Source organism: Podarcis erhardii (genome assembly GCF_964252035.2).
Source record: "Podarcis erhardii genome assembly, chromosome: 3".
Taxonomy (NCBI): domain Eukaryota; kingdom Metazoa; phylum Chordata; class Lepidosauria; order Squamata; family Lacertidae; genus Podarcis; species Podarcis erhardii.
In genome coordinates, this window is record NC_138507.1 from 54,243,570 (window position 1) to 54,258,056 (window position 14,487).

At 41.0% G+C, this 14,487-nt stretch overlaps 1 protein-coding gene across 3 annotated transcripts in view; it reads left to right on the forward strand.

Annotated features, from left to right (window-relative positions):
- The window catches only part of LOC309339079 (dermatan-sulfate epimerase), a 145,950-nt gene extending 136,712 nt beyond the window's left edge, over window positions 1-9,238 (forward strand). For all 3 annotated transcript variants that reach the window (XM_081856941.1, XM_081856939.1, XM_081856940.1), the window contains 4 exons: window positions 1,755-2,008; window positions 3,236-3,475; window positions 4,313-4,520; window positions 5,561-9,238. In XM_081856941.1, the coding sequence (XP_081713067.1) occupies window positions 1,755-2,008; window positions 3,236-3,475; window positions 4,313-4,520; window positions 5,561-7,325 (2,467 nt within the window). In that variant the 3' untranslated portion in view covers window positions 7,326-9,238. The remainder of the gene's footprint in view (window positions 1-1,754; window positions 2,009-3,235; window positions 3,476-4,312; window positions 4,521-5,560) is intronic.
- The last annotated feature ends 5,249 nt before the right edge of the window (window positions 9,239-14,487 follow it).

The window sequence follows — 14,487 nt, forward strand, 5'->3', positions numbered from 1 at the left end:
GGGCAGCATATGTAATTCTCCCTTTTTATGACTTTGAGAATTGTTTTTCTACTATAAATCAATGGGGCCCTCTTGTCTTAGGAGAATGGCCAAGGTTTCTTCTGCCTGGCATGAAACATTTGAAAATCCTTTTTTAAGCTCATTTTTAAATACAAGCCTTGATTGAAATATATAGAAGCTTTGATAAAAATGCAGGCTTATGGTTAGGTGCCTCAACAGAATGGGGATAAACCAGGGGCTTCTCAGAGCAGAGGCATTCTCACATTGGGAAGGGCCATATCACAGTGGGAGAGCATCAGAAATGGTCCCCAGAATCTCCAGGTAGGGCTGGGGGAGACACCTGTTGGGAACCCTGGAGAGCTGCTGCCAGTCAGTGTAGACAATACTGAACTTGATGGACCAGTGGTCCGACTCAGTATAAGTCAGCTGCCAATGTTCCTATTTTATTCAAAGCACTTTCATACTGAAAATATTCCCTCTGCGCTCTACCAGAAACTCTAAAGAATGCTAGTTCTATCACACTATTATTTATCAGACCACACCTCTCTGATTTTGTTGTAGGGACAGCAGTGGGAAATGGTTAAGTGTTCATTCATTCACATATTTTAAGCCATGATAGGCCAACACTAGTTACGTATTAAAAATATAATTTTCCAGGCACTTTTTTTCACTCTTAAAGGAAATGTCTACTTTGTATATTGCAAAAGCAGCTTAACCCAAACCAAACCCGAGTCCCAGATTTATTGAACAGAGTGAAATTTCTCCCAGTTGTGGCTTGCATGTGTCTATCAAGTCGTCATCTTTACTTCCTGCCTCTGTAGGGCCGCAGTTTTGGCAAAATCAAAGTACAGAAAAGAAGCAATTAATGCCACACTAAATGCAGAGTTTATTGGGGATAACTTGGTGAGGTTTTAAATATTTGCCTCTTGATAAACATGGGATAGCTCTGGCAGCCGTTCATTAAAAATGTGGAACAGCATGGGCTGCTTTTTGAGCCATTGCCTTTTGTGAAGTAAACTGCAAGGGAATAGCAGTGTAAATTACGAGTGTGGCAGACAGACAGATACTGACATGAAGGTCCAGTGATATTTAATATGTTCAGAGTTTAATCCAAGATTAAATGTTTGAAGTTCATTTGAGTTTCTGCAATTAGAGAAGCCTTTGTGGGAGGAAGGGGGAGGGTAACCACCCAAAAACTTTCTCAGTAGATGTAATGTTTTGGTAAGGCTGTGCTTAGCGCTGTTCCTTTCAGCTTGATTCCAGTGATCCCATAGTACATTTTTGAAGGCAAATAAATGACTCCACAGTGTGAATGTGTAAATAGGTCCTTTTAAATCACCAATGGTCTGGCATAATCAGTGGTTTGCTGTGGTATTTTTCAAAAGCTAGAGTGTTAAAAAGGTTTGTGTAGGTATAAAATGTTTGCATTTTATGAAGCATCAGTATGTTACACAGCTCATATGAAGACTGTATAACATTTTTATTGCTTTTTACTTCTATAAACGTTGTAGATTTTAAAGTGTCCACCTAACGTATAAAGGAAACTCGTAAACGTTCAGCCATTTACGGGCAGCAGTTTCTCTAGGGTTCAGTCACCTCCATCCCACAAACACACATATGGATTTTGCATAATTTCTAGCATCTTAAGTAGGCAGCAGAGCAATTCAACCCCCTGTCAGCACAGGGATCCAGCCATATGGATATTACTGTATGACTAAAATGAATAGAGTTGACCCTTCTCTTGTCTTCCACAGGCTGGTGAAGGATGCACCATGGGATGAGGTCCCTCTCGCTCACTCTTTGGTTGGATTTGCCACTGCTTATGATTTCTTGTACAACTATCTTAGCAAGTCCCAGCAGGAAAGATTTCTTGAGGTGATTGCCAATGCCTCAGGATACATGTATGAAGCATCATACAGGCGGGGATGGGGATTCCAGTACCTGCACAACCACCAGCCAACCAACTGCGTGGCCTTGCTGGCAGGAAGCCTGGTTCTGATGAATCAAGGTATGTGCTGAACAATGAGAGAGTCATTTTTTAAAAAAGCATGATTGAATCAGTAGCGTTTTCTAGTTGTGAACAAAAGTTTCAGAAGTTGATACAGTTGCTTGATAATCAACAGCTAGTGCAACCAACTGGAAAGGGTATGTTGGAACCTGCCTCAAGTAGGCAGACCACAGCTGCCTTCCACTTACATTGATTTACAGCGCAGTAATAACTCACTTCTCAGTTACTGAAGTCATCTGGGTTTACTGCCAGGTAGCCGTGATTAGGATTGCAGCTTTAGTTTATTTTCAGGACATCGCCTTGAGAAGTGTTACTGAAGAAGCTCGCTGTTTCTTACTCTTTCTTCTTCAGAATGCATTTGCAAGTAATTTATTTATCCTGTATGTTTTGTAAAACAGCTTGAACGGGAAGGATATAACATGTGATATAATAGAGGGAGAAAAAATTATCTCTGTCCATTTATTCCACACCCTGCAAAACTGTATAAACCTCCTTTATCATTTGCCTATTTTTCTAAACTAAAAAGTCCCAACTGCTTTAGCCTTTCTTTGTGGGGAAGGGTTTCAACCCCTTGATCAATTTGGTCATCTTTTTCTGCTGGTTTCCTGGTTGTTTTTGAGTTGGATAGACCAGAATTGTACATAGTAAGATTCCATGAAATCCAGCCACATTAAATATTGATTTAAGTGGTGCATCACATTTCCCTTCCCTCCCTTAATCAACCCTATCATGGATTTTGCCTTTTTCTCCACTGATCCACACTGAGTTGCATCTTCCTTGAGCTATCCACCACAAACCCATGACCTTTCGTTTAGTCAGTCACTGACAACCACTGGTCATTGGCCAGGCATTATCCCTTGGCAGAAAACTTGGGCATTACATGTTATCAAAGGCTTGTCTCCTATATATGGATCCAGTTTAATACACCTCACCAAGGCTGCATGTAAGTAACTGCTGCTTGGAGCAGAAGCAGCCAACTCACATAAGTAGGAAGATGGATCATGCCCCTGGCCTTCACTTGAGGTTTTGGAATAATTCATTTTTAACGAAAGCTGATATTCAGGGGAAGCTGAATTCTTTGCCACTTTCAGTTTGGATATTTTCATAGAATACTTTCCATCCTGGTCATAAACTAGTATGTGTAATTTTTTATATATCTGTGTTTAAAAATGACATTTTATAGATCATATCTCTATTGGGTATAATATTCTCAATATTACCTTCCAGGTTATCTTCAGGAAGCATACCTGTGGACTAAGCAAGTCCTTGCAATCATGGAAAAGTCTATAGTTCTGCTTCAGGAAGTGACAGATGGATCTCTCTATGAAGGAGTAGCATATGGCAGCTACACCACCAGATCCCTTTTCCAATACATGTTCCTTGTTCAAAGGCACTTTGACATTAACCACTTTAAACACCCCTGGCTTAAAGAACATTTTGCTTTTATGTACAGGACAGTTCTGCCAGGTAAGCAGCTCGAATCAGCTTCAAAATAAATGACCAATGGGTCTTTAGATGAAGCCCCAAGTTGTGAGATTCTTGTGTACAGTGGCAGGCTGCATGCCAGTATCAAACTGTAGCCCCTCCTGACAGGAGATAAGTGTTGCTGGAGCTGAGCAGCACCAACCAGCTGTCAAGCGATACACACAGTGCAATCACACCTAAAAATCTGTTTCTGCACACATAGAGGATTCTCTGGATCAAAGTGATCCAGAATATTTGGGTTGGATCCAAAAGTGCATTTTTAAATGCAGAAAGCGCTTTCTGCTTTTCTTGCCCATTTGCCCATTCAGCTCTGAACTTGCCACCAACTTCCCTCTCCGCCCCCAGGTAACTAGCAGTGCTGCTGCTGCTGGGAGGCTATTGCTGCACCTCTACCCCACCAGGCAAGGCGTTCCTGCTGAAAAGGGAGTTAATATTGTGGTATGGATCTTCCTGCTGCAACTAGACTATGAAGTTGGACCACAATTTATTAAACCAGGCAAACCATCCTTATTAGAATGCCTGCTACAACACAAGTATTCTCATACGTGTACATATAACTGAGGCAATACCACTTCACAACTTTATACTGTTGTTGGGTTTGAGATTAACTAAAAAGGGGGTGTCTGTTGAAACTCTTTTCTTAAATTGATTGCATGCTAGATAAAACAATATTCAAGAGCATAGTTAGAATCCTGGAAATCTTCAATTCCCAAGGACTCCCTCTGACTTCAGCAGGACACTCCCATCTCTGTACTCAAATATGCAGTGTTGAGTAATGTGCTTACATGGATACATGTCTGATTTTACTTTTCCTCATAGGATTCCAAAGGACAGTTGCTATTGCAGATTCCAACTACAATTGGTTTTATGGACCAGAGAGCCAGTTGGTGTTCCTGGACAAGTTCGTTATGCGCAATGGTAGTGGAAATTGGTTGGCTGATCAGATAAGGAGGAACCGAGTGCTTGAAGGTCCAGGGACACCATCCAAAGGACAGCGTTGGTGCACGCTTCACACTGAATTTATCTGGTACGAGACAAACAAATCCTAATGCAGAGAGACTTTTGAGGGTCCTCTGCCAATGTATGTAGGAATATTGTACTCTGTTCATGTGCTGCCTTGGACAAAAACTGACTGGCATGGAATTAACGTCCTTATGAACTTGGAATAAATTTTGAAATTATGAAAGCAGTATCTAATGAAAACTGAAGAAAAAATTGGCAGTAATTTTGTGCAAACCTCAGCCCCAACCTGCCCCTACAAAAGAATAATAATCAACTTATGGCACAGAAGAAGCCTTGTGGGGACTGCCATTGGCTGGAAATTAGGCTCCTGAGTATGTACAAAATTATCTTTTACTGTCAGATCACAGAGGTTTGTAGGTATTATATGCCTCCCGTTTCAGCTCAGGAAACAGAGAAGACTACAAACCCCATGATCCCCAGCAGAAAATGATGTTCATGAATATACTTAGGAGCATCATATCTATCCAAGGATAGATCCAGCAAGGCTTCTCCTTTGTCTAGTGAGTCTTCCTTACTGTGGGATACCTCCTCCTCATTCTTAGAAGTAGGTTTGTTTGTATGTTTTATTAACTTTGGAAAGTGGGAGTCCTGGCTTGGTGGGCTAGGTTGGGAGGGCAAATTCCATTTTGAGCAAGATACACATTTAAAGGGGTCTGAACCTGCCTTGAAATGGAGAAATGCTTCTTTTCTAATGGGAAGTTCACAAATTCTTATTTGGCCCCATCCCCAGTGTCAAGGACTGGAGCTTTTCGTGACTGCTCTTCCCTGAATCTTCCTCATCTGAAATATTGCCTTCCCTAGTTGTTTGCAGATATTCTAGATCATGCGAGTTCCTGTAGTGTAAGATACTATAATTCCTGCTTATAGATAAGCAAAACCTGCATATAATCAGGACAGTATGATTCAGCAAGGATGGTTAGAGAACGGAATATTGTTACCTATTAATATTTAACTAATTAAGAATGGCTTGATATCTGAGAAAATCAAAAGAGATGAATAATTAATGCCAATTATTGTCATTCTTTTATTTTTATTTTTGGAAAGGTATGATGCAAGCCTGGGTTTAGTACCTCCGCCAGACTATGGCATTCCAAAACTGCATTATTTTGAGGACTGGGGAGTTGTAACGTATGGAAGTGCACTGCCGGCCGAAGTCAACAGACCTTTCCTCTCCTTCAAATCAGGAAAACTGGGAGGACGTGCAATATATGATATTGTTCACCAAAATAAATACAAAGACTGGATAAAAGGCTGGAGGAACTTCAATGCTGGCCACGAACACCCAGATCAGAACTCCTTCACTTTTGCCCCCAATGGTGTACCTTTCATAACAGAAGCTCTGTATGGACCAAAATACACATTTTTAAACAATGCACTGATGTTTTCTCCAGCTGTGTCGAAGAGCTGTTTTTACCCCTGGGAAGGGCAAGTTACTGAAGACTGTTCATCAAAGTGGTTGAAATATAAACATGACTTGGCTGCAGATTGCCAAGGCAGAGTGGTTGCTGCTATGGAAAGAAGTGGGATCATCTTCATCAGGGGTGAAGGAGTGGGTGCGTACAACCCCAAACTAAAACTGAAAAGCCTCCAAAGAAACCTGCTACTTATACACCCCCAGCTCCTCTTGCTAGTGGACCAAATACTTATTGACGATGGTAGCCCCTTGGAGACAGTAGCCAGCTTCTTCCACAATGTGGATGTGCCTTTTGAGGAGACAGTTATTGACGATGTCCACGGGGCCTTCATTAGGCAACGAGATGGAATGTACAAGATGTACTGGATGGATGACACTGGCTACAGTGAAAAAGCTGTCATTGCCTCAAGAATGTATCCCAGAGGCTACCCTTACAATGGGACAAACTATGTGAATGTCACAACTCACCTGCGAGCCCCAGTCACGAGAGCTGTGTACCTCTTTATTGGGCCTTCCATTGAGGTCCAAAGCTTCAGCGTCCATGGGGATTCTCAGCAATTAGATGTCTTCATAACAACCGATGAGCATGCCTATGCTGTCTATTTATGGACCGGTGAGGATAAAAGCCGCTCTGTCTTTGCACAAGTTATTGCAGACCGCCATAAAGTTCTGTTCGACCAAGCCTCAGCTATTACCAGCCTCCCGGTATCAGAAGTCAGAGACTACATGGGGATAGTAGAAAAGAACATTCAGCATTTCAAGCCTGTCTTCCAGCAGCTAGAGAAACAGATACTTTCCCGTGTGCGGAACACAGACAGCTTCAGAAAGACAGCTGAGCGCCTGCTGCGGTTTTCAGATAAAAGGCAGACGGAGGAGGCCATTGACAGGATATTTGCAATCTCGCAACAGCAGCAGCAGCAGCAGCAAGGCAAAGCAAAGAAGAACAGAAAGATGGCTAAAGGCTATAAGTACGTTGATGCTGGTCCTGACATTTTTGCACAGATTGAAGTGAATGAAAGAAAAGTTCGACAGAAGGCGCAGACTTTGGCTCAGAAAGAATTGCCTGTGGATGAAGATGAGGAAATGAAAGATCTTCTTGATTTTGCAGATATTACATATGGGAAACACAAGGACAGTGTGTTATTCAAAGGCCGATCTGGTCTTGCACAGATGCTGGCAACTGCTCGAAGCAGTGCTCCTTCAATGTCAGCATCTTACACCCGCCTCTTCCTCATTCTGAACATTGTTATTTTCTTTGTCATGCTAGCCATGCAACTCACTTGGTTCCAGAAAGCCAAGAGCCTGCATAGCCAAAGATGTCTGTATGCGATCTTGCTAATTGACAGCTGTATATTATTGTGGCTGTATTCCTCTTGTTCTCAGACAGAATGCTAGCAATAAAAACCCCAGTGATTGCTACTTGACCATTCTGTGATTAGATATGTCTATGCAAAGCATTAAGCTTAATAGGGCCAGAATATATTTTGTTCATCTTCTGACACATTCCAGAAACCCTTGTGGGATTATTGAATTATTGTAGTCAGAGAAGATAAAGTTAATGGGCATTGGGGCACTGAAGACTTATCTCAAAGTACCACCTAGATATAGGTCAAGTTGCATTTGTCCTAAGAATGAATGTTACATGTCCTTGTTCTGAACTCAATATGTGGCATTACATTTCCTTCTTCAATAGAAAAATTACATCTCTCAGATGAGTTGTTTCATAACTTTTGTGAAGTTTTTTAAATATGTGACTATTTTAACAGTCTCCCAAACTGGTTGTTCACACATGCAGCAAGGTTTTCATCCTTTCTGTCTAGCCAGAGATAACTATATGAAGGGAGGGTGACGAGAAGTGCTATTGATTATTTGTTGCGTCTTACTGCTTACCTGTCTTAAAACGCAGGCACTACTGTATAGCACTTCCTGTCAGTATCACTATCATTTTCTCTCTATCGCCAGTAACAGAAAGTGCTGCTTGCCTTGCCCCCACCTCCAGTCAAGACTATGCAAGATCCTTCTTCCAAACTTTGTAAGCAGAAAGCCAGTTTGAGCTAACTAACAGCTCCTGGAGCATCAAGACCCTATAGTGTGTGAATGCTTAAATGGGAAATTATGACGCCATAAGCCAAATGCTGTCATTTGTCCTTTTCCCCATTTATGCTGGAAGGAAAGAGCAGCGAGCTCATGTTATTTGGTCAGTGCAATGCAGAGGCAGCTGGGCCCATAAATAAAATATCGAATGAGACAATAAGGTATCTTTGCACTGGCACACGCTTGCATTTTCATCACTTAACGCCTGCCTAATTGAGGGATGAGTCATATATTGTAACATACACAACAAACCATCAATAATTTTGTAAGATCCTCTCAAGTGAAGGCTTAGCCACACTTATTCTTGTCCTGTTGCTTTCCCCCCAGGGAAAACTCTTTAGTGCTCAATGAGAGCACACAGCAATTTGGGTTTTTTCTGAATTGATGTTTGCTTCGACTTAGCACTAAAGAGCAGGGCAAGGGAAAAACCCCTTGCACGTTTGCCTAGAAAGTGCAAGTCAAGTGAATAAACACTCAGACCTGTGCTTTCTAGACACAAAATTGTGGACGAGCCCTGAGTTTCACTAGTGTCAGTTCACATAATCTGTTGCCAGTCAGCAAATGTTTCATGTTCAGGTAGATGACCCTCATGGCCCCTTCTATCTCTACAATGACATGATTTTATATGAGCCAGAACTTAGCTTTCCTGAAGAAGCCAGGGGAACGCATTAGGTAACTGGGGAAAAGGGAACAGGGGTGCTCATGATGGGTGCTCAGCCCCATCTATACCAAAGTGCTATCCAGTTGGGAATGTTTGTATTGAGAGTGTGGGTGAAATGTATAGGATAATGTACATTTTTGTGGAATTACTTCTAGGTGGGATTCTAGATGCCATAGACCTCTAGTTGACCACTGTGAATAGATGCTGGACTAGATGGGCCTTTGGTCGGATCCAGCAGAGTTCTTTTTATGTTCTTAGCAGTCTTTCTGTGTGGAAATTTTCTGAGATTAACTGATTGATGAGGCCCTTGCTCCTCCCAGTTTTTAGGATATCGGCCCTGTATGTATCTAGAAGTTCCTGAAACAAGAAAAGACATCGCTTCTGCAATTAATGAATGTGCCTCTCTTGCATGCAGGAATCGTGGGGATGATATTTAAATCCAAGGCATTTGAAAATGAATATGAGTTGAGGAAATGGTTTTTATTGTACACATTGAAGAAAATACAGTGCTTTTTCCAAATGCATTTTGCTAAATAAAGAGATTATAAATGTCTGTGGTATCTCAAACTTTTGCTTAATTTTTCTTCTTTTGCTGTGCATCCATACAATAAGGAACATCTGATTTCTTATTTTATGCACATTGACCTCACATAATTTGTTGCTCAAGATAGAAGAAAACTTCCAACAGCTTTTGCTTTTAAAAAAACCTGAATTTCTATTTTTTAAAAAAGTCTTTTTTTAAAAAAAAGTTTTTAAAAATCTCTCATAGCTGTGCAAAAGTATTTGAATATGTCTGGGGAGGTTTTCCATGAACTGTACAATTTGTCTTTCCTCCCATGGTTCCAATCTCCTTTGCTCTTACTGTTCTCCAGCTTTTGCCCTTGTAAAAATCATTTTTGGAAAGTTGATTGATTGATTGATTGATTGATTACGACCATTGGCCCATATCTAAAAACAATACATCAAAATTTATCCATAAACAATACAATTTAAACAGTTCCAAGTTAAAACACCCCTATAAAACCAATTTTACCTCAATTAAGTAAACTATACACAATAAGCTCCCTCTATGTCAACCGCAATTCAAATCCCTCAGATTTTGGGGGATATGCGTCTTAGTTCTGGCACTTATTGATGGTTCTTAAGTTTGGCTAAGCTGTCAGAGTCATACAGTGATCCATTTCTCCTCTTATGAAATAAGACATTAATCAGGTATCTAGCGACATTTTTGGAAAGTTAAGAGTGGATACAAAATAATTATGCACTAATGCTCCAATTCTGCAGGGGTGGAGGAAGGAGAGAAATCCCAAAGCACTTCTTCCCTGCTGGGTTCTGATTTATATAGTACCACTTCCCTGCTGGGTTCTGATTTATATAGTACCAGTTCCTGAGTCAATGTAATGTTTTCTTTTGTTTGGGGGTATGTTGGGGCTTGGAAACACTTTGGATCCAAACTTCCTCTGGTCCTCTACTACTAGGTACCCTTTTTGGTCCTACCAATGTCTGAGCTCCAACACCAGCAGGACCAGGGTCATGGAGATTTCTTTAGTCAGTAAAGTTAAACATTGGATCTCTGTCTCTCAGGTCAGAAATTCCTAGTACCTTTTGCCCCTGTGGTGCCCTCCCATGGGCCATAGGATTTCAACCTAAACTGAATATATGCGTATTTGTTTAATGGAAACAAATTTGGGCATTTATAAAAAGAACCTTGGGATGGACAGCACTGCTCAGTGTATAAGTTCTGAAGAATCGGTCAACTTGGGTATTATTTTATGAAAAACAATCAAATGACATTTCTTGAGGATATATGAATGATATGTTTAAAACTCCAGAGGGCAATCATGAAGACTTCTGTTGGTAATTGATTTATCAGGCCATCCATATTGTTAAAATGAGGTCAGTGCATTACAAAAGGGAGAATAGAAAAGCAGATGTAGATAGGTTGAAAGCAGGAGTTTAAAGAAGGCATGTTGGAAAATACTATTCAAGGATGCCAGCAGATGAAGTTTTATTTTATATTTCAACAGATGTGTAGGATGCTATATGCTGATCACATTCTCTGATGCTATTTTTGAACTAGTGCACAAACAGCAAGACTGTGATTCACTTCAGCCGTTAATCACAGGACAAAGTTGGCCATGTCATGATCTCTCAGCTGTGAGTTCTTACTGTAAATGTGACTATGCAAATAATCATGTACACTGCATAGATATTATTTATTGAATTTATACCCTTCCCTTCCCAGGAGATAAGTAAATGAGGTATTGATATTTACTGGCTTCAGCTTTAGGGTGGATTTGGGGTAAAAAATTAAGGATGGCTCTAAGACTAGCATCATCTAGGTTCTAGATTTTGTGGACAAGTAAAATCTAATAACTTCTAGATTTTGCAGACAAGATATGGGAGCAGATGCTTTTGTCCTTAGGAAATTTGATAGCTGTTCAAACAAACTTCTCTGTTACTGAAATATTCAGCATGCATAATCTTCTAAACTGTGTCAGTAAGGCATTGGGGTATTGGCCTCCCACACTATGGTAGTGTTTCTTGTTGCTTGGCAAGGTTCAGTCGTAAATTTTGATTTACATTCACAATAGTGAAAGTCCTTTATTATAAAAGTGTTATTTTTAAAAAAATGAATATTTTAGTAATACTGAGGAACTGCAAAACCCTATTTTTCAAGGGAAATAAAGAAGTATGGAAAATCAAATGGGAATGCTGCCTTCTCCTTAAGCAACACCAGTATTGTTTTACCTTTGTTAACAGATGCTCGTGTGCAGAAGTACATTTGTGTTAACCCAGCATCATACGTTGAATTGTGCAATGTGACTCCAGCATAAAGTTGAATGACCATCCAGAAATTGGTTCATCAGCCACTTCTAGTTTACAGTTGCCTTAGTGGATGTGTGAAAACTTCTTCAGACAACCTGACTCTACAAGAATGGCTATTTATGTGGTTGAAGTATCTTGAAACTTGTACATTTTCCCTGTGGTCTTTCATAATACCGACAAAAATGTGGAGACTATACAATCACAATTCATTCCAATCATAGTAGCAGATAAATTTACCAGGCATATTTCCAGAGCTCCAAATGTTTATTGTTATTAATTTATTCAATGTGTATACTGCCCTTCATGCAAAGATTACAACATAAAAATACAAAATCAGAATACAAAATAAATCATAAAAGAAAAACAAACTATTAATCCCCCCTCCCCAAAAATGTTTTTAAAAGGCAATAGAATGTTCATCGGTCCAAGGCCTGGTTGAAGAGAGACGTTGCTGTCTGTTGCTTAAAGATATGTAATGAAGGCATCAATCAAGCTTCCCTGGGGAGGGCATTCTCCAAACAGGGGGTTACTGCAAAAAAGGACCCTCAAGACATTTTTTTGGAGGGGGCACATGAAGGAGGGCTTCAGGTGATTATCATAGGGTGTAGGTCAGTTCATATGGAGAGAGGTGGTCCCTGAGGTACTGTGGTCCTAAGCCGTTTCTGACAATGTGTAAGTTGTAACAGAGATAGCATGAGTATTTTTGGTGCCTGGATTAAATGCAGATGACATTGGATGGGTGCATCTAATACATAATTATAGCAGTGCAACCCCAACTCCTTGTGGGGCCAGAGGAAGTGTCCTGAGGCTCAGCTCTGCCTGGCTTTGTCAGCCTCCTCTGTTGGTTGAGCTGCAGTGTAAAGGAGGAATCCAATGCAGCTACTCCAATGGTGGGTTGAAATAGCTGGAAACCGGGCTGGGCTGACCCAGGATTCAGCAGCTCCTGTGTGGACTGTGCTGCTGTCAGGCAATGGCGATGGGTCTGATCTGGGACTCTGCAGTACCAGCCTGGGAGCTGGCACAGTGTAGGGGCTTTTTTTCCTGCCCCCACCTTCTGGCACAAATGCTGGGGCTGTGGGTTCATCACTGGGTGCATTACTTCGCCAAGCCACACCGCTGACAGCCATAATTTAGGATTCCAGCCTTGATTATTAACCACCTTCCACTTTTTACTGTTACTAATGTCTACTCTGAGGTGGGCCACTTCACCCTGTAGAAATTACAGTACATTAATGATAGGTTTTCCCTTATTTGGATTGCCTGAAGCTCAGAATCAAGTCATTACTGCAACATCAGTACTTTAAGGCAGTGTTTCCCAACCTTGGGTCTCCAGCTGCTTTTGGACTACAACTCCCATCATCCCTAGCTAGCAATACCAGTGGTCAGGGATGGTGGGGAATGTAGTCCGAAAACAGCTAGAGACCAAAGGTTGGGAAACACTGCTTTAAGGATACTCCCACTACATTTGATTTGATTCGAGCAAAGAATGCAGTGTGTGTTTGTGCCACATAGGAAACTTATGAATATGATAATTTTACAGCTTGCCAGTGTGCCCGTGAGAAATACTTCCATTTTATAGTGCAATAAAACTTGTTGATCACAGATGCTCTTATAAGTCACTGTTTTCATAAGAGGTTTAATAACTTAATATCTGCTAATTTTAAAAAAGCTGGCAAGGAACAGGCAGGAATAAATACAGCTTATTCTAAAAGGAATCAGATGTTGGTCACAGAATGCAAGTGTTGGTGAAAATACAGATCATTCAAAAGCATCAGATCTGGGCCTGCCCTTTCACACTCCCAACTCAATGTGAAGAGTTCGTTTTATTTTGGCCTCAGCCCTGGTGTTTTATTGAAGCATAACTGGTAAACCTGATGAGTTCTTATAGTTCTATATGTGGAAATAAGGCCACAACACCCGGCCTTGATTGAATAATTGGCACCACACATGAACATTCTGTCCATTTTCTTAAGTCCTGTTTCAAAAAAATTAAAAAAATAGCGTAGTGAGTAAGATTTTGTTCTGCACACACAGAGAAGTGTGTATGTATTATGTGAAATGGATGCAGAGGTGTGTAGTAATGTCTAGTCACTTTTCAGTTCCTTTGACAAACTAAAGCTTCCTGGTTAAGCTGTCTTCTCCCTAAAAGTTTACTTTGGAAAATATCAGCTCCTTTTGGAACGGGCCAATTAACTGCTGTTAATTTCCTTCTGCTTGGTCAATGTCAATGTTGTTGTTTTTCCCCCAGGAAAGCCCCAGCTTTTTCTTTCATGTAACTAAACATTACGTATACAAGCTTGCGTATTCTAAACTTGTCAGGAAAGAGCGGCTGACAACATGGCAATTCTGAATGCTTCGTTCCAAAAGCAGGGTGGAGACTTTTCCATTCATGTATTAAATACCATCAGAGACACTTTCATATTTTCCTTCCATAGCTTTATGGCACACATGGAATGGTTTTGTTTAACATGTTAATCAGAACCTTACTGTTCAACCAAAGAGGGATGCAATTAAAGCAGGGGGTAGTGACCCTGTGGATCTCCGGAAGTTGCTGGACTACAACTCCCATCATTGCTGATCATTGGCCAGGCAGATGTGGCTGATGGGAAATAGAGTTCAAGAACATCTGGATGGCTGCAGGTCTCACCCCCCCACCCACAGGTTCAATCTCCAGCATCTGAAGACGGCCACCACAGGGGGTTCAGATGTACCAGGTCCCATAGCCAAGAGGGGCTTCAGGCTATCAGCTTTCTTTTTCTTTTTTTAAAAAAGTCTCTAGCCCTTGTAACTTCCTTACAATTTCAGTTAAGATGAGTCAACCTGGCTGCTCCCATCTCTCAGTGCCATTGAGTGAAGTCAGAGAGATCAAGTGTGCACATTGTGGCGACCTAGAAGTGGCCGGAAAAGGGGGCAGAACAGGGACAGAATAGGCTTATCTGTGCTTTGACACATGCAGGGGTCAGGAATGTAACC